Source organism: Eptatretus burgeri, chromosome 9 (assembly GCF_056783735.1).
Source record: "Eptatretus burgeri isolate ZD-2024b chromosome 9, Ebu_testis_v1, whole genome shotgun sequence".
NCBI lineage: Eukaryota > Metazoa > Chordata > Myxini > Myxiniformes > Myxinidae > Eptatretus > Eptatretus burgeri.
The window spans coordinates 81,993,209-82,016,641 of NC_140969.1; the positions used below are offsets into that span (position 1 = coordinate 81,993,209).

The 23,433-nt window shown below is 46.4% G+C and overlaps 1 protein-coding gene across 2 annotated transcripts in view; it reads left to right on the forward strand.

Moving 5' to 3' along the window:
• ERO1B (endoplasmic reticulum oxidoreductase 1 beta) overlaps window positions 1-23,433 on the forward strand; it is an 88,656-nt gene that overhangs the window by 61,285 nt on the left and 3,938 nt on the right. For both annotated transcript variants that reach the window (XM_085895770.1, XM_085895771.1), the window contains 4 exons: window positions 1,737-1,980; window positions 14,279-14,348; window positions 14,597-14,683; window positions 19,371-19,504. In XM_085895770.1, the coding sequence (XP_085751896.1) occupies window positions 1,737-1,980; window positions 14,279-14,348; window positions 14,597-14,683; window positions 19,371-19,504 (535 nt within the window). The remainder of the gene's footprint in view (window positions 1-1,736; window positions 1,981-14,278; window positions 14,349-14,596; window positions 14,684-19,370; window positions 19,505-23,433) is intronic.

Below are 23,433 nucleotides of genomic sequence, written 5' to 3' on the forward strand. Positions count from 1 at the left end.
CAAACATATTGTATTTCGTTTTTAGCAAAGAGTTACCAATATAATAGTAAAATGCATGAGGGGTTTTGCTTTGTAATCTGGGAAATAAAATTGGAAAACTTTTATTTATTTTTTTGTAATACGGTACATGTCATGAAACTCTGATTTGCATTGCCATATCTATATCATCACATTATACACATAATTGATGTTCACGATTAGTAAATAACATGAAAATCTTGATGAATTGTTTTATTTATTTATTTATTTTTTCAACCGTTGAATACTGCACACATTGTCACACATACATTGTATGGCAGTTATTACTTTGTATACATCTTTTATTTCAAAGCAATCGGCTAGGCTTAGCTTGTTGTGCAGAGAAAATGAGTCCCACATTTTATTGGAGGAGAGTGGAAGTGTTTTTTTTTTTTTTGTTTGTTTTTTAATTGTCTGCTTTTCATGTCCACCCTAAGATGCCTTAAGCTAGGTGATTGCTTAATGGTTAGGGTAGTTGGCTGAGTATCTTATGGTCCTGAGGTCCAGCCCCAGCAGTGTCAAAATAAAAGGTAGGTTGAATCAGCCTGTCATCCTTCCGATGTCGGCAAAATGAGTACCGGCTTTCTGGGGGTGATCCATTCGATTAGTAACCCGTCCAGGATTGTGACCCCTTCCCTAGCCAATGACACTGCCTCGGCAGCCTTATGTGCCTTTCAGCGTGAGGAGGATCATCCATCTTTCCATCCGAAGATGCTTTAACCCTTTGAACCCTGAGCTCCTTAGACTTTCGGCTCCCCCACCCTGTGCTCCCTGGAGAAAAATCCAGCCGCTCGGGTAGATGGAGGTTTGAATAGCAGCTGGTAAAACGGCCACTCCGGTTCAAAGGGGCACAGTGTACTGGCGTTTTGATTTAGTGGGACAAGATGGGCATCAGACTATCTTCTCCCTGAGTGCAGGTTATTAGTGAGTCAACTGGATTTTGATCAACTCTCATATTGTAATTCACTCGAGACTTGCTGAAGTTCCTTTAGAAGCTTAGAATCAAAATCCATAACTATTGGAATCTTCATCTGGATTTAAACAAGCAATTTTGGTTGTCCACACAAGTCTGTGTTCTTCCTGCAAGGCCATCGTGTGTTTGTATGTCATGAAACTATCTACCCCTGCATCCCAAGCATGTACTTGTTCTTGAATTAAACAAATATTTACCACTGCCTCCGAAGGTGGAAGGAGACTATGTATTCACCCCTGCTTGTTTGTCTGTGAGCAGGATATCTCAAAAAGTTATGGAAAGATTTGGATGGAACTTGGTGGACAGGTTGGGTGTGTGACAAGGATGAATTGATTAGATGTTGATGAAGATACGGATCTGGATCCGGATACTAAAATTGGTGATTCTTCACCATTGAGAGATGGGGTACAAAAACTGCCCTCTTTATCAAAAAGCTGTGGACGGATTATGACAAAACTTGGTGGATGAGTTGCATAGGTGACGAGAATAAGCCAATTAAATTTTGATTAATGACCGGATCTACATCCGGCCTATCATTGGGATGCAAAATGTAAACTTCAGCCTGGCGGAAGTATGCGCTCCACTGAGTGCCGTTCTAATGTGGATTGCAATAATTCCACGAGTAGTTTTTGTAAGAAAGGTAAGAAAATATTTTAATGTTTATGATTAATTCATTCAAATTTTCATGTTATTTATTTATATGTTTCTTTTTGAACTCTTTCCCTCTCACCTGACGTCCTTGGAGGTGTGTATGGTTCCCACTGGGGTCCAAACCCACAGGAGTTTCAACAGCGCTTTGACCCACACCTAACACGTGGTGAAGGGCCACGGCGTCTTCGTAACCTATACTTTCTCTACTTGATTGAACTGCGGGCTCTCTCGAAAGCAGCAACCTATTTCCAGCGGCCTGGCTTGCGACTCTACACTGGCAGTGGACCCAGTGATGCTGATACAAAAGCCTTTTTGCTGGGCCTGCTGAACCTGACACTGTGAGGTTTATGTTGCTTTGTTGCTGTTTTGCTAATCTTGTCTCAATCAATGTTTCACCAGGTGCAGTTATCTTATTTCAAAGCTTGTACTACGGTAAACCATTCATTGTTACTGAAAGGTCGAGGTAAATGTCCCACATATTTCATGTTTTGTTTTTATTACCCTCACCGAAGGAGAGGGTATTACATTTGGATCTGTCTGTCTGTCTCTTTTTGTCCGCACAGAACTTTAGTGTTTTTTTCCTCCGTATCCGCTTGTCGGATTGAGACAATTTTCACGATGAGAGCGACTACTCGTGTAGAATGTTCTATTGATAATTATGATGATGTAGGTCACGTGGTGTGGCAGTTAAGTTGGAAAAACACAAAAACTTTGGACCTCGATATCTCTGAAACCGCACCAAGGAAAAAATTGAAACTTGACACCTGACAAGTACTCCTCGTGGGGAATAAGTAATTATTATGATGTCATGGGTACCTTCGTTGTGACATTATAATTGCAGATGTAGAATGAAAAATTTTGAGGGTCATCTGGGGATAAAATAGTCCACAGAAAAAAATAGATGACTACATCGGTCACTTGATGTGGTGGCAATATATATATATATATATATATATATATATATATATATATATATATATATATATATATATATATATATATATATATATATATATATATATATATATATATATATATATATATATATATATATATATATATATATATATATATATATATATATATATATATTGTTACGGATTCGCGCCCGCCGGCGTGCTGACGGCCACGTAACTCGAATCGCGGCACGTCGCCCACCGGACGGACAATCGAGTCGTGACCCTCTCGGACTAACGCCGGGAACCAGTCACGGGTGGACCTTTCGGTCTCACCGCGATCGAGCCAATCGGCCCCCGCGTGGGATAGGGTTGCTCGCCAAATTCGACCTACCTAAGTACCCACACGGAGGGTAGACAGGGCGATCGCACCTCGCCGCAGGTCGACTTCGGACACTGGCCACTTAAGCGACCCGTTCCGTACTATCGGGATAACCGAGCGGTGTTATTCGTCGACCTCGACGGTTCGATTAATTATCGGGCGTATTCAGCCCACTACCAACCCTTTACGTGAAGCAAGATGAGGATTCAATGAGAGAAATGACGAAGCGAAGCGGGAAAGCAGTTCAACATAAAGCACATTTATTCGCGATGAACGGAAAGCACACATATTCAATTCCACCAAAAGCACATAGAAAAGGAAAAGAAACACAATGCAATTTTACACAAAAAGCAAATGCGACAATGCAGATCTAATACCGATTACGCGAGCACACGGCAACACTTATACAATTCTACTTCACAGACGGCGCCGACAACACATATCCAAAACCAAGAAAAAGAACACCCTCAAGGATGAGGCGGGCCTGAGGCCGAGACCGGGTCGGGCCTACCCGTCTGGTGATGAGACGCGGAGCGGCGATGGTGCCTCAACTCCGCGGGCCTCGCGGACAGTGTCTGGTAGGGGGTGGGAAAAGGGGCCCCCTTGGTCGCACTATCTCAGCGCGGGGGGAAACAGGAGGGGGTTGCTGATGCTCGGGGAAAGGAGGATTTTTACTCTGTCTCGAGTCCCGCGACGAGCGTCTCCACCTCGACCAGGTCGCGCCGTCGGCCTCCCTGGTGTGCAGCTCCCGGCACGACGCGAGCACCCCCTCGTCTGCCCTCGCCGCCTCTCCACAGCTCCGTCCTCTTCGCTCCGACTCCAACGCACACGACGACGACGACGACCAACTCCTTCTTGCTTCTTCTTCCCAACTCCACCGACTGCGAAGTCTTAACTCTCCTCTACTGACGAACGCGGTCGCTTATATCAGCCCCGTGGCTTCGCCTTTGACCCCCTGCCTTCGACCTTTCACCTCGCTCCCCATTGGCCCGAGAAAAAGTGGGCGTGAATGCATTTTGATCCATGAATTTGCATATAGCGACCGCCCTCCAACGCCCTGGAGGCGGGGCCAAATCACCCCTCGCTCACCGATTGGACGGCACAAAAGTGGGCGTGTGTCGTTTTTGATCCGTTTTTGGAGCGGAAAATCCGTGGTTTTGTACACGCTGTTCGGCGCGCGCCCTGCACGAGTCCAACACCGGTACCCACAAGCGGCGCAAGAACAGTGGCGATGCGACGGTTGCGAGGTGTGACGTGAAGGGTCGTGGCTGTTGTGGTGAAGCGGCGTTGTGGTGGGTGGTTGATGTTGTGACGACTGTTGAGACGCGGTTGGCGGTGGTAACAATGGCGGTTGGTCCAAAATAAAGATAGTAAAAGAAAAACGGCTATCCTGAAGAGTCGCAGCACGCATAAATGACATGTATTCCCACTAGACAACGGGTTTGGGCCTAACTACACATATACTTACCGAGATACCTCACCTAAGGGACCTGAATGGTGGTTTGCGAATTTGGTAACCACAACACTACCCCCTCCCCTTTTTACAGACTCGTCCCGAGTCGTCAAATTTTCGTGTGCCATCATGTGTAGTTTTCCCCTAGTACATTTTACCTACGGATCCCTGAGTGCGACATTCATGGTATTCGTGTCCCCAAAATAAATAACCTGAGGGCTGCGTAACTACCTAAACAAACTCACTCACACGGACGACTTAAATAAAATTGCCGGCGCTAAGACAGACATGCCGGGGGCGCACTCATATGTACAGTACATCTTAACCTTAACTTACAAATTTTACACTAAACCATGGCCCAGGATCATTGAACTCTGCAAAAGAAAAGCAGTTAGCAGGGAGCCAGGCTGCTCGCATGCAGTCTCTGGCTCAAAAGAATGCAGGTGACAGGGAACGTGGCTGGCTGCTCACACGCAGTCCAAGGCCTTCCCTTTTTAAACTGAACGCAGTGAACCACAACGGTGCATGGGCTGCACAAACGCAGTCTCCGTGCCAGCTCAAGTGGCACACGCAATGAACACAACGAATGGATGGACGCAAACACGGTGCACGGGCCGCCACTGCAGGCCCGTGTTGTAGCTGCCAACGGGGCAGTTCTCACAGCTTGCAAACTGTTGCCTTGATCCTGGCGCACATGGAAATGAACAGGGGGGGGGGGGCAAAGCAAAATTGAACGGGGCTGGTGAACGTGGGCAGTGGGCATGGCATGGCAAAGGCAGCAGGCAAACACAGCCCGCAGAAGAAGGCCGCTGCAGGCAAACACAGCCGGCAGATGAACTGGCCGGCACGGGCCTTGAAGAAAAACAGCCAGCAGATGAAGTGGCCGGCACAGGCCTTGAAGCAAAACACGGCCAGCCGATGGCACAGGCCTTGCAGCAAAACAACAGCTGCCGATGAAGTTGGCCGGCCTCCGCCTTGAAGCAAAACACGGCCAGCCGATGAAGTTGGCCAGCCTTTGCCGTTCAGTGGAGGTTGGTGGAGGGAGTGCGGTGGTGCTGGCCACTTGGAAGGTGGGCTCGGACCTACCTACCTGTCTCCCTCCCACCTATCGCCTTTGCCTGTCACTGTACATACCCACTCCCTTAATTTGTCAAACCCCAATTTAGCCCCAACTTATTTTTTTCTTTAATTTCCCCTTTTTTTTTTTTTTTTTTTTTCTTCCCCACTATAAATCGTCCCCTAACCCCCTTTATCGTCTTTGTTCGGCTAACCTATCCTGTCACCTAGCCTACTCCCAACCCCTACGTTCCCTTCCTGGAGGGGAATAAGGGAGAGCTAACGTCCTGTGTCGAGGCCCAACTCAAGCCTCAGAATGGCCTCCCCAGAGTTCGGCGATCTAACCCAAAGTGGGTCCAGCGGCCCACAACGACAGCGAGGGGATGGATGGTGCGGAGGGGTACATCTCCGAATCTACCCTAACCATTTATCTGTTAAACTACCCCGGGGCTTTCAACAAGCGCCTCTCGCTTAAACTATTGGTTCTAACAACCCAGATTCCCGTCGCCTGTGTTGGTGTCCTCACAATTTCGGGCCTCGCCCCCCAATTTTCTCTCCGTGCCCTCACACGGTCTCCTGGCTGGGACACGTGGCTCCCTTTGACAGGCACGACCCTCTGCCGAATCTCCCGCTATGGCACCCCCGGGCACTACACTGCCTCCGAGCCTACCAGCTCCCTAACACCGGGGAGTGCCCCCCATGGCACCTCCGCTGAAACGCACACGTGGCAGGCCGGCCTCCCGGGCCCCTTTCCGAGGGTCACCCGTGCCCACAACACTGCCCACGCGACTAATGGCGCCCCGGGCCCCCGCACCAAGCAGGCGCACCCGTGCCCACTACTCTATCCCGGCCCCCCATGGGCCCTTGGCCTACCACGGCCGACTAGCCTGGTGCCCGGGGTACCCACTCAGCGATACTCACCTTTCGCAGCCACGCTCCCAAGCCCGTCAACAGGGCTCCTGCACCCCTCCAAATGGGTCTCGAGCCTACTTTCCCACCAACAGCAAAACGACCTCCATTGTTGTTAATTTGACTAACCCAACTAACTCACTTTACACTGACCCCGGGGGTCCCTTGGGCGGGAGTCACTCCTCCCCCCAATCACTCATCGCACCATGCATTCCCCATTCACTCCATACACACAGACCCGCTGGCCTCACTCACTCACCATGTACTCACCTCACAACTCTCCAACTCTTCAACACACTCACCACTGAACTCTGCCATCCTTCTAACTACCTCCCCTAACTAACTCGTGCTCCCACGTCGTCCCTTAAACTACAGCACGTTCCTTTTAACACTACGTAGCTAAACTACGTCCCCTCTACACACTCAAAGTCTGTCTCTGTCTCCAAATCATCAAAAATCATTTCCCATTTTCCCATCCTAAATCTGGCAACAATCCCTCTAACTAATCCATTCCACGGACTCCATGAGGACTTACCCCTGCCCCATGTAGTCGGTCTAACTAAGCTAACCCTTCCCCCTAACTAGTTTTCATCCTGTGCCCAGGTAAGGGGGTCTTCCACCCCTTGCCCAGGAATCCTATGCACCCGAAAGTGAGGCTTGTTTTTTTTTTTTTTTTTTTTTTTTTTTTTCATGCGCATCACCAGCGCGGCAACTCGCGCACTTTGCACCTGCCCGTGACGTCATGCAGCTGCACGTGTTCCTCGTCCCTCCTTGGACGGTACCATCCGGCAGAGATACCCCTCCTGCCGGATTCCAACCCCACGTGCAGCCATGGCGTCACCGTGCGCATAAAAAAAACACAAGCCCCACGTCTCGAGGGGTTCCCCACGCGAACACATGTGCTTTGCCCGTTGGAGCTTAACACACACGATCGCGTGGAGAACCCGTCCGGTCCAAATCCATTTACCTGCCTAAACTTTGTCCGTCCGCGGGATCGGCAAATCCACCGCGTGCGTTTCCGGACCGGGACTTCACTCTCGCAAGCGAGCACGTGGGGGCCTCGTGCGTTGCACAGCACGGACCTCGTGCTCACTGCTGGGTGAACCCGGCACGGTCCCCGAAACAACAACAGCCGCTACTCGGCTTTCTTTCTTGTCATGTCGCCGTCGTCGCCTCCATTCCACCCACGCACACCTGCGTGTTACGACGCACACAGTCCACTCCATCACATTCACACCGGGAGACGCGGCTGCGTGCTCCCGCATGCCAACCGACATCTCCCTCACATACCGCTCTCTCACACACACGGTCTCCCTTGCACTCGGCCGTTCACTCACGCGTGCCATTACCTCCCTCGCACACGTGGCTCCACGCACTCGCGGCCTTTCACTCACTCGTGGTGCCTCATCCACACACCGTTCCTCACTCACACACGCGGGGGCACTCACCCGCGGTGCCTCATCCACACTGGCCGTTTCATCCACACACACGGCCTCACTCACACACGGTGCCTCATCCACACACGGCGTGCTGGGAAGCACGTACTCCGGCACCATCGCCACCACACCACTCACACACGGGGACGCACTCACACCTTGCACCACACACACAGGGACAACCACACTGGGGATTCGTGTCCCCACAAGGGTCTCCGGGACCTCTATACCCCCCAAGCTCTCCGTGCACCCGTTCGCAGCACTCGTCCCCTCAACCTCGCAAAGCACGACCGAACTCACCTGGTCGTGACTCACCTCAAGGGGGCAGACTCCCTCCCCTCGTTCCTGGAGGAGGCCATCCAGGTGCTCGCACTGGGTCCCGACACGCTCCGCGAGCTCACCCCCATTATCCTCCACTACCTCCGTGTGTGTGTGCGCGTCACTTACCCCGTCTTCATCGTGCAGTCTCTCCTCTATTTTTTCTGTCTCCCGTGTCTGCCAACTCTTCACCCTTTACCTCTCTTGTCTCAACTATTATTTCCGTTGTCGTCACCTCGTGTCTCGTCTCACACGTTTTGGTCTCCCCATTTAATTTTTCCCTTTTGGTCACCGTCGATTCTTCTGTCACGACCCTCGCCCAACACGCCCCCCGAATTATTTTTTTACCCGCCTCCACCGCGGGCCTGTCAGCCGTTGCACCCCCTTCCAGCTCGTTTGCTCCCACACGTGGAGTCGCCATTCCCAGCTCCCTGGTCACGGCCTTCATGCCCGCCTGCAGGCATCGGCCCATGTTCTGCGTCTCACCCCGGAGCTTTTTCGTTTCTTCCTTCATTTGCTTGTTCATGCCTTTCATTTCGTTTATAAATTCATTTGCGTTTGTATCCATCCTCTCGTTTATTTGTTGTGTATACGCATCCATCTTTTCGTTCATGTTCGCATTTATCTTCGCTGTCATTTCCGCCAGCATGGTGAATAGCTGGGCCATGTCGGGTGCGCTTGAGTGAGCCGTTTCGGCAGGGGTTGGGGAAGGGTTTTGGTGGAGAGGGGGGGGGAGGTGTCATACACCGCGGCCGCTGCTGCACCCATTTCGGGCTCTGGGTTCAGTTGGGCGAGTTAGTTTTCCTGTACAACCAACATTTCCTGCACGGGGATTTCATCCTGGACCATGGATTCTACATTACTACACATATACATTTCTAATACCCCCGGCTCCCGCTCGCCTTGAGATGCCATCTTGCTTCTCTTAAAGGGTTAATTTCGCTCGCTCGTAATTTGGAGGGAATCGGGGGTCGCTTCTCTCACCCCTGGACCGATTCCCGTGAATTTAGCTGGAGACAGGAGAGCCCGTTTTCCTGTTCTCCGATACCAGTGCCGCGAGGAGGGCGATGGATTTGTATCGCACGACCTGACACCAGTGTTACGGATTCGCGCCCGCCGGCGTGCTGACGGCCACGTAACTCGAATCGCGGCACGTCGCCCACCGGACGGACAATCCAGTCGTGACCCTCTCGGACTAACGCCGGGAACCAGTCACGGGTGGACCTTTCGGTCTCACCGCGATCGAGCCAATCGGCCCCCGCGTGGGATAGGGTTGCTCGCCAAATTCGACCTACCTAAGTACCCACACGGAGGGTAGACCGGGCGATCGCAGGTCGACTTCGGACACGGGCCACTTAAGCGACCCGTTCCGTACTATCGGGATAACCGAGCGGTGTTATTCGTCGACCTCGACGGTTCGATTAATTATCGGGCGTATTCAGCCCACTACCAACCCTTTACGTGAAGCAAGATGAGGATTCAATGAGAGAAATGACGAAGCGAAGCGGGAAAGCAGTTCAACATAAAGCACATTTATTCGCGATGAACGGAAAGCACACATATTCAATTCCACCAAAAGCACATAGAAAAGGAAAAGAAACACAATGCAATTTTACACAAAAAGCAAATGCGACAATGCAGATCTAATACCGATTACGCGAGCACACGGCAACACTTATACAATTCTACTTCACAGACGGCGCCGACAACACATATCCAAAACCAAGAAAAAGAACACCCTCAAGGATGAGGCGGGCCTGAGGCCGAGACCGGGTCGGGCCTACCCGTCTGGTGATGAGACGCGGAGCGGCGATGGTGCCTCAACTCCGCGGGCCTCGCGGACAGTGTCTGGTAGGGGGTGGGAAAAGGGGCCCCCTTGGTCGCACTATCTCAGCGCGGGGGGAAACAGGAGGGGGTTGCTGATGCTCGGGGAAAGGAGGATTTTTACTCTGTCTCGAGTCCCGCGACGAGCGTCTCCACCTCGACCAGGTCGCGCCGTCGGCCTCCCTGGTGTGCAGCTCCCGGCACGACGCGAGCACCCCCTCGTCTGCCCTCGCCGCCTCTCCACAGCTCCGTCCTCTTCGCTCCGACTCCAACGCACACGACGACGACCAACTCCTTCTTGCTTCTTCTTCCCAACTCCACCGACTGCGAAGTCTTAACTCTCCTCTACTGACGAACGCGGTCGCTTATATCAGCCCCGTGGCTTCGCCTTTGACCCCCTGCCTTCGACCTTTCACCTCGCTCCCCATTGGCCCGAGAAAAAGTGGGCGTGAATGCATTTTGATCCATGAATTTGCATATAGCGACCGCCCTCCAACGCCCTGGAGGCGGGGCCAAATCGCCCCTCGCTCACCGATTGGACGGCACAAAAGTGGGCGTGTGCCGTTTTTGATCCGTTTTTGGAGCGGAAAATCCGTGGTTTTGTACACGCTGTTCGGCGCGCACCCTGCACGAGTCCAACACCGGTACCCACAAGCGGCGCAAGAACGGTGGCGATGCGACGGTTGCGAGGTGTGACGTGAAGGGTCGTGGCTGTTGTGGTGAAGCGGCGTTGTGGTGGGTGGTTGATGTTGTGACGACTGTTGAGACGCGGTTGGCGGTGGTAACAATGGCGGTTGGTCCAAAATAAAGATAGTAAAAGAAAAACGGCTATCCTGAAGAGTCGCAGCACGCATAAATGACATGTATTCCCACTAGACAACGGGTTTGGGCCTAACTACACATATACTTACCGAGATACCTCACCTAAGGGACCTGAATGGTGGTTTGCGAATTTGGTAACCACAACAATATTTTTTTTCTTAACCTTCAAAAATCTTCAAAATGGTTGAACAGGTAGAGGCGAAACGTTACACATATGACCGCCTATCCATGAGGAACAAAAGGTTCACACACATGTCATAGGTCACATGGTTTGGCAGCAATATTGAATTTACCCTAAAACATATTTTAAGAATCTCCAGAACAGCTCGGCAGATCGTGGGGAAACTTCACACAAATGTTCCCCAAGCCTTGGGGATGCCAAGGTTTTCACAAATATTTACAGCGCGGCGACATCACTGTAATATAATTGGCTATTCTGTCCTGTGTCTTCTGTCACACTTATTGTTGGGTGTGATGTGGGCGGAGATTGCCGGGTGGAAATTGCCGGGTGGATTGTGGGTGGAAATTGCCGGGTGAATTGTGGGCGGGGTTAATGCGGAAGAGCGACGTTTTCTGTGTGACGCCGGAAGTTTATTTTCTGAGTAGGAAGTGATGATCTTCCTGTTCCGTTAGTTGTTGATGCGCAGCGTTGTAACTCTCGTTCTTCATTGTTTTTCACCAGAAGTGTTTTTAAAACGTCTTGTGGAGGTGATTTCTTCCTCTTTTTTTTTTTTTGGTGACAGAAGTGGTTATTACAGCGCGGCGACATCGCGCTGTCATATAATTGGCTATTCTGTCCTGTGTCTACTGTCACACTTATGGCCGCGTACGTCCCTTTGATCTGAGGGCTATAAATAGAAATTTGTCCAACGTCACAACTCTTCCCATCATGCATGTTAATTCACCGTGTCTACATTTAAATTTTATAACTGCAAAATTGTTTCATCATTCGTAACCTCGACTTTTACTGCCCCCAGCCACACGATATCGAAGTATTCGCTTCTTGTTGTCACATGGTCTGGCAGCCATATTGGAATGAGCGAAAATCTTTTTTTTTTAATCATTTCTCTTCAAGCACTCGATCAATGTGAAACTTCACAATTATGATCTAGTAGTGATGGGGAATATGTGTTTTAAATTTCAACCTAATCGGCCACATAGTCTGGCAGCCAGAATTATTTAATTTTATGAATCTGGGTTCTTTTGGTTTTTTTTCTTTGTTTTGAATGAGGCTCACTTGGCTGTGCTTCGATGGGTTTAAGGGTAGAGTAGTAGCAGCAGAAACCCGAATCATATGCAGGTTCCTCCTGATGACTTAATCTTTGCTTTTTGCTTGTTTGGGTTCCTTCTGATTACTCCGATGCAGGGCTGTCCCTATTTGGTCTTCCATTTGATTTGATTTGAATTGAATTTATTTTAATCCCATTATGAATGAAATTGAAGAATAATAAATGTCATGGGTCAGGGTCAGGTGTCCAATCAAAGCGGTACGTCTTGGTATGCGGTTGTCACTGCCAACAGTTATAAAGTGACAGTTTTAATATGTCTCATTAATTACGTAACACACCAGTACGCAAAATACACTACACAAAACGACACAAACTCAACACAAAACTAGTCCTGGTGAGGGTCTGCAATCTCTGATTGCTCTTTTATAGCGCGGCGACATCGCGCTGTTATATAATTGGCTATTCTGTTCTGTGTCTTCTGTCACGTCTTCTGTCACACTTATGGCCGTGTACGTCCCTTTGATCTGAGGGCTATAAATAGAAATTTTTCCAACATCACAACTCTTCCCATCATGCATGCTACTGCAAAATTGTTTCATCATTCTTAACCGAGACTTTTACTGCCCCCAGCCGCGCGATATCGAAGTATTCGCTTCTTGTTCTTGTTATTACTGTATTTGTTTGAGGTTGATGGAATGGCAAAATATCTATTGAAGGAATTTTGGAAATACAAGCAGAGTACTGTAATGTACTCTTGAGGCAATTATTCCAATGTACCCCACCATTTGTGGGGAGTAGGAGTGGGATGGGGAGGGAAGCCTTTCTCGGCTTCACGCTGTCGAAACCAGGGCATTGAAGATCATCAGCATCTCCCGCAATGAAGCTGAGTCTTTGGGCCTCTCACTCAATCACCGCAGGTTGGTCGGTGGTCTTTCTGTCTTCTACCGACTCCTCTCCAGCCTTGCCCCCCCTGCTCTCTCTGCGATTTGTCCCCACCACATTTCCACAGGGCGCTCAAGGTCCGCCACCAACCCCCTTCTGGTAAAACTACCAAAATCACGAATCACTGCTCATCTTCACTCTTTCATTCCTCTTTTTTCCCGCGTTTGGAATAAACTTCCTCACTCTATTCTTTCCCATTCTTCCCTCCAGGCTTTCAAAACAGCTGTTCACCACCACCTCTTATCTTCCCCATCCAAATCTTCGATCTTTTCCACCCCCGATAATCCACCCAAGCCCACTTCCTTCAATTCCCCTGCTTTCCTTCCTGAAAGTCCCTGTAATGTCCATCTTCTCTTCGCCATGTTCCCCATCCCTCTCCCTTCCACAGTTCACCTAATGTGTCTGTTCCCCACTGTTTTGTCCCTTCCACTCCCGCCCCTCTTGTCTCATGCCTCCTTGCTGTGAGTTGTGTGTTAGCTCTCATACGAGCCTCGACCAAGGTATACAAAAAAAAAAGGCAGGCAGGCAGGCAGTTGTGGGACTGGGGAATTGAAAGTTTGCAAATCCCATGGAAGCACATCAGCCGTGTATCATCCTGTCTGTTCTATAGGCGTGACATTTCTCATCTTTACTTTTTAAACTGATCAACTATGATAGTTTATGAGGCAGAATACTGGAAGCAATTCCACATTATAACTACTCTAAATAAATAAATATCTTGTTTACAGCTCTTTCCTATCTCTTCAAGTTCCCTTCTTCGAAATTTCCACCAAATTAAATCTGCTTTTGTTTACTTGGTAATGATCCTTTTAAATGTCTTTAACTCATTTCTGTCATGTCTGCACATCATCTTCTCCAATGCCTTGTTTGATCTATCTTCATAACCAAGACTTAACAGCCCTGGAACCAACGTGGTTACTTTACGCTGAACCTTCTTTGTGTGGCTCCAGTAGAGTTTCCTTTACACTAGTAATGAATCTCGTTACAGCGAACATCACTTTTGGAGGCCAAAATTTTTTTTTTTTATTTTTGAAATAATAAATCTAATAAACTCTATTGTGAATTGTGACGTGTAAAATATTTAAATTTAAAAAAAAAAAAATTATTGAAACATTGTAGAGAAATTAAGCAAAGTGATTATGGCTAATCCATCAGTTGTGATAATGGTCAATTATAACTATAGAAGGTGAAAAGTATAAATTTTATAAATTTATTTCATGCATTTTCATCTGTGTGAAATTATCATAGAAGCTCACTCCCCATTGATTGTTAAACTTAATAACTCCATCATCCGGTGCTTCTGGTTTGGTCCAACTGCCTTTGTAGTTGAATGTCTCCTGTTATCTGTCGCCCCTCTTCACTTGCCCAGTTCCTTCCCCATGCACTTTGATGAGACGTCAATGTTTTGTGGGGATGGACAAGCTGTGGAATCGCTGAAGGTAGGATGATTTTATCTTCATTTTCCAAACCTGTAATCAGGCTTGTATGGTGTAGGAATAATGGGAATGATATTTTCTATGGAATGAATAAGGGAGGGTGTTGGATCCTGGCTTTTGGGATCTAAACCACCAAGCCCATGTGAACTCCAGTGATGTCTTTATCATCAATAATTGAAGTTGATTCTGGTTATGTATATAAACAGCCTAAATAATTGATGAGTAATGGTTTAAATTATTCATCCTCCCAGGAACAATTCCGTCTGCATTTCAAGAATATCTCACGAATCATGGACTGTGTCACCTGTGACAAGTGCAGGCTCTGGGGAAAGTTACAGGTGAGAACGTGTCAAACCCCCTCTCTCCTTTCACCCCTCCACAGGACTTCCCTCCCCCCATGTCAACCTAAGTCAATCGACACAAGCCCCTTTTTAGGAAATGGGAGGTGGGGGGGGGGGGTTATGCGTATAAGCCGTCTCACCATGATCTCTCGACTTGTAGTTGCATGGTGTATATGAGGTTGTTGGCAATTGAAGGATTATGCTTGAAACAGCTCCAGAGTGTAGACCATCTGTGCCTGCACTGGATATTAATTGCACCCACCCTTCCCCTTTCCCCAATTTTAAATGAGGTAAAGAATGTGGTTTGACTTTTTTGATGTCGTCAACTGTGACAATTGACTAACAATGGTCAGGGGTTGCGCAGACTCTTGAATCGTCTAAAATTTAAATGAATTCAGAACTTTAATGGATACTCCAAACCTTCAAGATTCCATCCTTTTATTATGGCTCACCTACCAAAGCCCTCACATGGAGCCCATTATCTTGATGCTTCTAACGTTGGGCCCTATCATCAGACAGACTGCGAAGTCCTGCGATAATTAATGTGCAACTCGAGCAGATTGGTCGGCTCACTGACAAATCAACTTTACGAGGTTAGAAATGATTTTTTTTAATCAAACATACTTAATTACACTGAACAACAAAAATTTTTTACTGGAGATGTGTAAAGTGATTTAGACTAATTTGGGTACGCTGATTTCAAAAATCATAACCGTTTTGCTGTATCACGTCAGGATTTTCAGTAACAGAAATATTCCCATTGCCTAGAAGTCAGAATTTCAATGAAATTTACAAAAATTCATTTATTCATTTATTTCATCATGAATGCTTCAAAATTATAGAAATTACAGAAAAACTCCACTAGAATGTAATTAAAAATGCTTTAGGCATTTGGCTTTGCGTTTGTGCTGCTCTGTGTCAGTTTCACGATGCAGGAACCAGCAGAAATCGCCCATCATGTTCGGGTTGTGCCGCCCTTGGTAACGCGTCTCCATGAGTGAAATCTCTTGGTGGAATCGCTCGCCGTGCTTGTCCGAGACTGCTCCCAAGTTGTCAGGGAAGAAGTTCAGGTGCTGGTGTAGGAAATGGATTTTCAGGGACATCCTGGAGCCAAGTTTCCTGAAGGACTCCAGCAGCTGCTGCACTATTTCTTCATAGTTGTCCGCGCGCTCGTTCCCCAAGAAGTTGTCCGTCACAGCTTTGAAGCTCCTCCACGCTGCCAGCTCTTTGGGGTTTAGAGTTGTCGGAAAAGTTTCGTCCTTCATAATCTGTCGGATTTGCGGTCCAACAAAGACACCAGCCTTGATCTTGGCCTCCGACAAGGTGTTGCCAAACTTTTCCTTGAGGTATAAAAACCCACGCCCATTCAGATCCATTGCCCGTACAAAACTTTTCATCAAGCCGAGCTTTATGTGGAGTGGTGGAAGGAAAACCTTGGCTGGGTCGACAAGGGCGACATGCTTCACGTTGTGTCGACCAGGTACATGCTCTTTTCGCTCTTCCCAATCTTTCTTCGTCCAGTGATTCTTGTCGTCTCTGCTATCCCAGAGACAAAGGAAGCACATGTATTTCGTGTAGCATGACTGCAGCCCTAACAACAGCGCCACCACTTTCAAGTCTCCGCAGATGTGCCAGTTGAAGTCATTGTACTTGATGGAATCAAGCAGCTGCCGCATAGTCTCATAGGTCTCTGTCATGCCGAACGCGTGAGCCAGTGGGACTGATGGTTTCTCGTTGCCATTGTGGAGCAAAACAGCCTTCAAGCTGTTCTTCCCCGAGTCGATGAAGAGGCGCCAGTCTGCAGGATCGTGATCACACCCAAGTTCTTTCAACAGACCGTTGATGTCACTGCAGAATGTCATCGTGTCTTCCATCTCAAAGAACTCAGCCATGTCTCTGTGACGTGCTCTGAACAAGGATATCTTGGTGTTAGGTTCAAGTAGATTCCACTGCTGCAGCCTTGATCCAAGCAGCTCTGCCTTCGCCTTTGACAGCGAGAGATCTCTTACAAGATCATTTAAGTCTCCCTGGTTCAGAAGGTGTGATTCTTGAGTGTCGGGTTCAAAAGGTTCATCATCACCATCCTCTTCACCACTGCTTACAGCTATGTTCTGATCAGCTGGAGGTGTTGGAACGGGGTTCTCGTCATCATGAGGCACAGGTTTACGAGCAGAGACACAGTCAGCGTACTTGATGTGACCTTTATTCTTCTTGTTGAAGCCGGCGATGCTTGTGCAGCAGAAATAACAATCATCATGATGATTCTGCGGCTCACGCCATATCATGGGCACCGCAAATGGCATGCTCGCGCGCTTGCCCACCAACCACTGAGTCAAGGTTGTGTGACAGCTTGTGCAGCAGATGTGTGGTGCCCAGCTCTGTTCTTGGTCCCCCACCTTACACCCGAAGTAGTGAAAGTAGGCGGCCTTCATTTTCACTGCTGTAGATATACTTCGCTGTTGATCTTTTTTGGTATACCGACCACAGACATAACAGAAGTTGTCAGGATGATTGGTACAGGAACGCCTACTCATCTTTATCTGAAAGAAAGAAATATAACACAAGTTAACAACAATTGTACGAAATAGACATGTTAAAGACATATGTAAATTTCATTGAAATCCTGACTTCTAGGCAATGGGAATATTTCTGTTCCTGAAAATCCTGACGTGATACAGCAAAACGGTAATGATTTTTGAAATCAGCGTACCCAAATTAGTCTTAATCACTTTACACATCTCCAGTAAAAAAAAAATTTTGAAATTTGTTGTTCAGTGTTATCAGCTGTTTATATATTCTGACAAGCAATGCGCTAGTTCTAAAGGATGGTGCAAGCGAATTCTACACATTGTGTAGAAATGACACCTTGTTATGAATGGATTTTTGGGGGGATCCCAGCAGAGATCAACATCTCACCAGGTGTAAACTGTGAGTAAACACCATTATTAAATTTATTTTTTTAATGATTGGTTAGAAATGTTACCAATGGTCCAATAACCTCAAGGAAAAGGAGAAAAAAAACTATGCACATTTTTTTCTAATTTTATGAGGGACCAAAAGCCTTCAATAACTTGTGTGTGCTCATCCTTTTTCAAGGTGAGCAGGTGTTGTGGTTTTAAATAATAATAATTTTTTTTTTTTTTACTTTTTGTTGCAGTGAAAGTCTTCTGCATTGAACAATCTTTATCTTTTACAAGATTGGTTTATTAATTTTTTTATGGAAGAGTTTAGTTGTGCATGAGCTAAATTTATTTATTTATTCATTGAAATATCGCATTCAAAATGAGCCATTTTACTGTGAAAGAACCTAATGAGATGTGCTTCACTCTGGAAAACCCTCTGATTCCTTTCATGAATGGTTGTGGGCCCTGAATGTGGTGATTAATGCCCTTGAATAAGCAAAAACGTTGAGGCTGAATGTGTGTTAAAATACACGTTCTGCATCTCAAATTGTGAAGAAAGATATTCCATATTCATTGTGATTGTCGCTGAATAGTTATGCAGCAATTTTTATGCCTTGATCTATTTGCACCAGGTAATTATTGGGTGAGTCACTCACCCACCTTTTGGAGATGAGCAATTACCATTGTTTTGTCATGAATGTTAACATCAAACTATTTGAGATGATTCTCAGTAAATAAACGAGGGAATGTTGCTCTTGGAGTGTGCATTGTAACAATTAGTCAGCAAACATCAAACCAATGAGGTGCATAATATTTTCATTTTTTTATTCCCACCTTCAAAAAAAATAAAAATGGAGACAATGAGGGCAGTTGAAGGTTTACACGGTGTTGACATTGCAGAACAGGTGATAATAGTTGCTGAGATTTTGTGCAATGATTGTCTACGCTGAGCGAGTTGGACAGGAAGTGACGACTCTGTTCAAATCGAGTTTCACCAAGATGGTGGCTAACAGTCACGTGTCCTGTGGGATAGATATTGAGGTCCTTGTGAAGGAGAACATCAAACGAGCTAAAGTTCACAGGAGACTGTCTGTGGAATTTATCCTTGGCTTTCATGCAGTTGTTTACAAGGGGCAGTGAGTTTTTTTTATTTTTTATTTTTATTTTTTTTAAATGGTCACAAATCAGTATTTAATTTTGTGCATTTTTATGTAAAACAAACTCTCACTCAAACAAACAGACTTGTTGAAGCTTTAATTTGGCTAATTGCTGGATTGCTGTCCAGGGAATTACAGAAGAATTGGATGACTGTCTTGGAAGTGAGTCCAATAGGATTATGCACAGATAGTGCACTTACCTTTTGAGCTGTATAATCTGGGTTCAATACGGCACTTTCAAAATGATGGAATCTGCCCTAGATTGTGTGCATGCCTCGAGGCGATCTTGACAGTCGTGCATTACAACAAGAGAGAGGAGATGTGTAGTGGTCATGTTATTTTCAGGCCCCAAAAATGATAGGAAATGTTGGAGGACCATTTGTGAATTGCCTTGAAGTCTATAATGAAGAGGGTTGGGTCCGAAAGGATGAATGGAGGTTAAAAAAATTAAAAATAATAAAAGGTGGTTCAGAGGTAGAACAGCTTCTGGAAAAGATGGATCGACTTGAGCTAGAAGAATGTGGTTTTGCCCACACATGTAAAATAGCATGGTTCTGGTATCAATTATTTGTTGAGCATACTGTCCCTATTGCTGTTGCCAATGCTCTATTAATTGTGTTGCAGACACAAGGCTTGGGCACTGCTCTGAAGATCTTGTTCTCGGAACGGGAAATTCTTTCTTTGCCCGTGCGTGGTTCGTCACAGTATTTCCAACTCACCCGGCAGGAGATCGTTGCCCTTATCAACGCCTTTGGCAGGTAATATCACCATTCACCCCCCCCTCCCTCCCCAGTGTGCATAGCATATTTAGCATTTTATTACAAACATGTGTATGGTTCCCACCCAAACCCGTAAACGATAAAAGACTGGAACCGTACATGCTGGAAGTTCATATGCCACGGATAGCTGGCTTGAAGCACAATTTGTACAACCTGCCATTTAAGCGGTAGTGTGATGTGGCTTTGTAAATCGTGCATACCTAAAAGCAAGAGATTACCGAAATTAATTCCCCTCCACGGGTTTCGAATTAACCAAATCCGTCAGTGGAAACATGGTAGAAACCAAACGTGCACGCATAGATTTTGAAAGGATTTAATTGCATGCTCATGTGACACAGATGGTATCAAAATCTTCAACATAAAAAAGATTCCGCAATAAACACCATTATTAATACACAGTACTTGAAACAAGAAACTGGATCCTAACTCAGGGCCCACAGTCATTGACGCTGAACTGGATGAGATAATTAAAGGGGGTTTGGTTCATCCCCAGAATTAACACAGCAGATTATTTTATGCTGGAGATAGAAAAGTTCACAACTGGGGTGTCGTGTGCGCCTGGCTCACTGCCACTTCGAGCTGGCTATGCTGGGAGCTCTCCCCCCCCCCCCACCCACCTGATGACCATCTTCCTCTTCCCCACTGGATTTGTGTGAGAAGTAGGATCCCAGGCTGACCGCATCCATTGAAGACATCCGTCCCCCGCCTGGTCAAACTTGGAGGACATAGAATAAGACAATCTTACCCTGACGAGGTTAAAATGACTTGGCTCATCCACCCAGCTGGGCCACTCCAGACAACTTACCCCATCATAAAAACTTATACTTGATACACTTGTGTTTTCATAGTAAAAATAACTTTTGAACCAAGTAGTGCTAAAGCCTTAAATTCGAACCACTGACCCCTCCTACCCTCCTACTCCATAAATGTAACAGTATACTGCTTATTGTGCTGCACACTAAATATACATTAATTGAATGGATTTTGGAACAGAATAAAGCGTGAAACCAGCCAAACTAATAAGTGGTATGACAACTCGAGGCATAACGACACTTTTACATACATTTTTATTTTTATTTATTTCTTTATTTTCCTTCTGTACAATGTCAAGGCTTGGGGAAGAGCAAGGTGATTATAAAAAGGCAACAAACCAGCAGTGGGGCAATCATTGGATACGAACCAAGAGAAGGGGAGGAAATGCACTGACCTATAATGAAGAAGGTTGGATCAGGAAAGATTAATGGAGGTGGAAAAAAAAGTGGTTTGTAAGTAGAACAGCTTCTGGAAGAGACTTAAATACCACATAATCCATGAGTGATGTGATGCTGGAACACCATTCTGGAAGAGAGAGTGAGTCGTATTCCATTGAGCTATGGATAGAGACTGTAGACTGAGTAATTGTGATTTTTGTTTTTTCAGGGAATGACTGAGAATGATGGAGGATGCCTAGTTTATGACTGTCCTTGTCGGCCAGCTTTCCAATGTGATTGGCTCATAGGTTGTGGCTGATGATGAAGCTTTGTGTCATCTGAATGATGAAATGGTGTTCGTCACAGATTACCTGCGTAACTTGTATTGATTTTCGTGCTTGTTGAGGTCTCGCATGTGTGCAATGGGTTCTCAAATTTATCAGCCTAATGAACAAGGCCTCATTCCTCCCTTAAGGCCCTGTCACACCTTGACGTTTTAGCCAGCGTATGGCAAGGTCTCAAAATGTATGTAAAACGCTGGCGTACGCTGAACTATTGATGTTTTTTTAAGTTTTGGGCGTATAATAACGTGTTGGACGTATGCATAACGTATTAGTAGCGTACACAGAACGTTTTAATCACATATAGATAACTTATACCAACGAATGCTGAGCGTGTCGTCGGCGTTCACAACCTATGCCCAACGATAGTCTAACTTATGCATAGCGCGGCAGCGTATCGCCAATGATCACGTGGCGTAGGCTATTCATAGGCTGCGGCTTGATGATTCAAATCGTAACCGCACTTGGCATCGAAGTGTGAAGCCGCTGTCACAGCTTGACGTTTTAGCCAGCATATGCCGACGTATGAAAAATTTGCCGAACCAAGCCGGCACACGTCGAATACGTTATGGGTAAGTTTTGTATACGTTAAGAGCATGCTGGCATACGTCGTAGTACGCTGGCATACGTCATTGTACGCCGAGTACGTCAAGAAATTTTCAGCATGTTGAAAATTTCTCGACGTATGACACACATTCCGCATACGCTGGCATAAGTTGTAGGCATGCTACGCGATCGTTGACACACATCGACATACGTTACTTGTACGTTACTCATAAGTCGAAACACGTCAAGGTAATGGATAGCGTCAGTGTTCCAGACTCCCTGGTTTTTTTTTTAATTATTTTTTTTCTTCGGTATGACGGTTATGATTTAAATCGTTGAGCGGCAGCCTTCTAATTATATGATATTATAACCGCACTAGAAATCGAAGTGTCAACATGACTGTCGTACCGAAGAAAAAAAAAAATAAAAAATAAAAATAAAAAACCAGGGAGTCTGGAACACTGACGCTAACCATTACTTTGACCTGTTTCAACTTATGAGTACCTTACAAGTAACGTGTGTCAACGATCGCGTAACGTGCCTACAACTTATGCCAGCGTTATGCGGAACGTGTGAGTCATACACTGGCATGCGTAGGGAAATTTCAAGCATGGAAAATTTGTCTAACAGCTCGGCAAACTACGATGTATGCCAGCGTGCTCTTAACGTATACAAACTTACCCATAACGTATTCGACGTGTGCCAGCGTTTTAGCCCAATTTTGCATAAGTCAGGCATACATTGGCTAAATCGTCAAGGTGTGACAGGGCCTTTAAGAAGGAAACGTCACCATTTTCTGAGGAAATGACCATCTGATGTCACGGAAACACAATTTGTATGCATATGAGATTATTTGGGCACAAGTGCAAGCTGGAAATCACTTTAAATGGGAAGGACAACAATAGGTACACATGAGAGAAGGAACAAAGGAAAAAGTAACTTTTGTTTTAAATGTAGAGTTGAGGCTTGTGGAGGAGCGAGAACAAACTGACCTTGACGTAACAGAACAGTAGAAATATAAGGGTGGGGGTGACACCAATCTTAGGGGAGAGGGATAAGATAAGATACCTGGAGGAAGAAAGGACACTGGGAACAATTAGAGCAAGGAGAGGTGAAGGAGGATACATCGTGGTGAACAAGCTGGGTACAGACACAAACTCGATCACAAGTGGAAGAAAAATAAGTTGAGAAGCAAAGATGGAACTACAAAAAAAAAAGTGGAGATAAAGAGAGAAATGAGAAGAGACCATGGGATAACCTGGAAAGATGTGAGTTTGGGGAGGATTGATTGGGGGTAGAATATATCATGGATATGGATGGGGGATAACTTGAGATACTGATGAACAGTTGATTAGCCCTGGAGGGAAGAATGAGGTTAAAGACAATGAGGAAGTTTATTCCACAGGCAAGAGAAAAGAAGAACAAAGAATGTGAGCAGTTAGCCTGGATTTTGGGAGTTTCACCAGAAGGGGTTGGGGAGGGGTGCAGGACAGAGCACAGAAAGAGCAGAGGGTGCAAGACCATGGAGATGTGCTCGGCTTCACGGAGCCAAAGAGGGTGAATAATTTTGGGTTTGTTTTCAGGACGAAGCCTGCAATGCAGAATGGGAGAGTTCTATGTCTGAAGCTAGAACTGGCAGAGTACCCAACCTACAACTGGAATTGCTGAAATTAGAACAGCACTAGGTAGAGTGCATATCTCTGCCAGAGTGAGCAGTTTACATTTTGTATCCCACTGATGAGCTGGATCTGCATCCGGACCTGAACCAAAATCTAATGAGCTTGGTCTTGTCACCTACCCAACTTGTCCACAACTTTTTGAGATGTTGTGC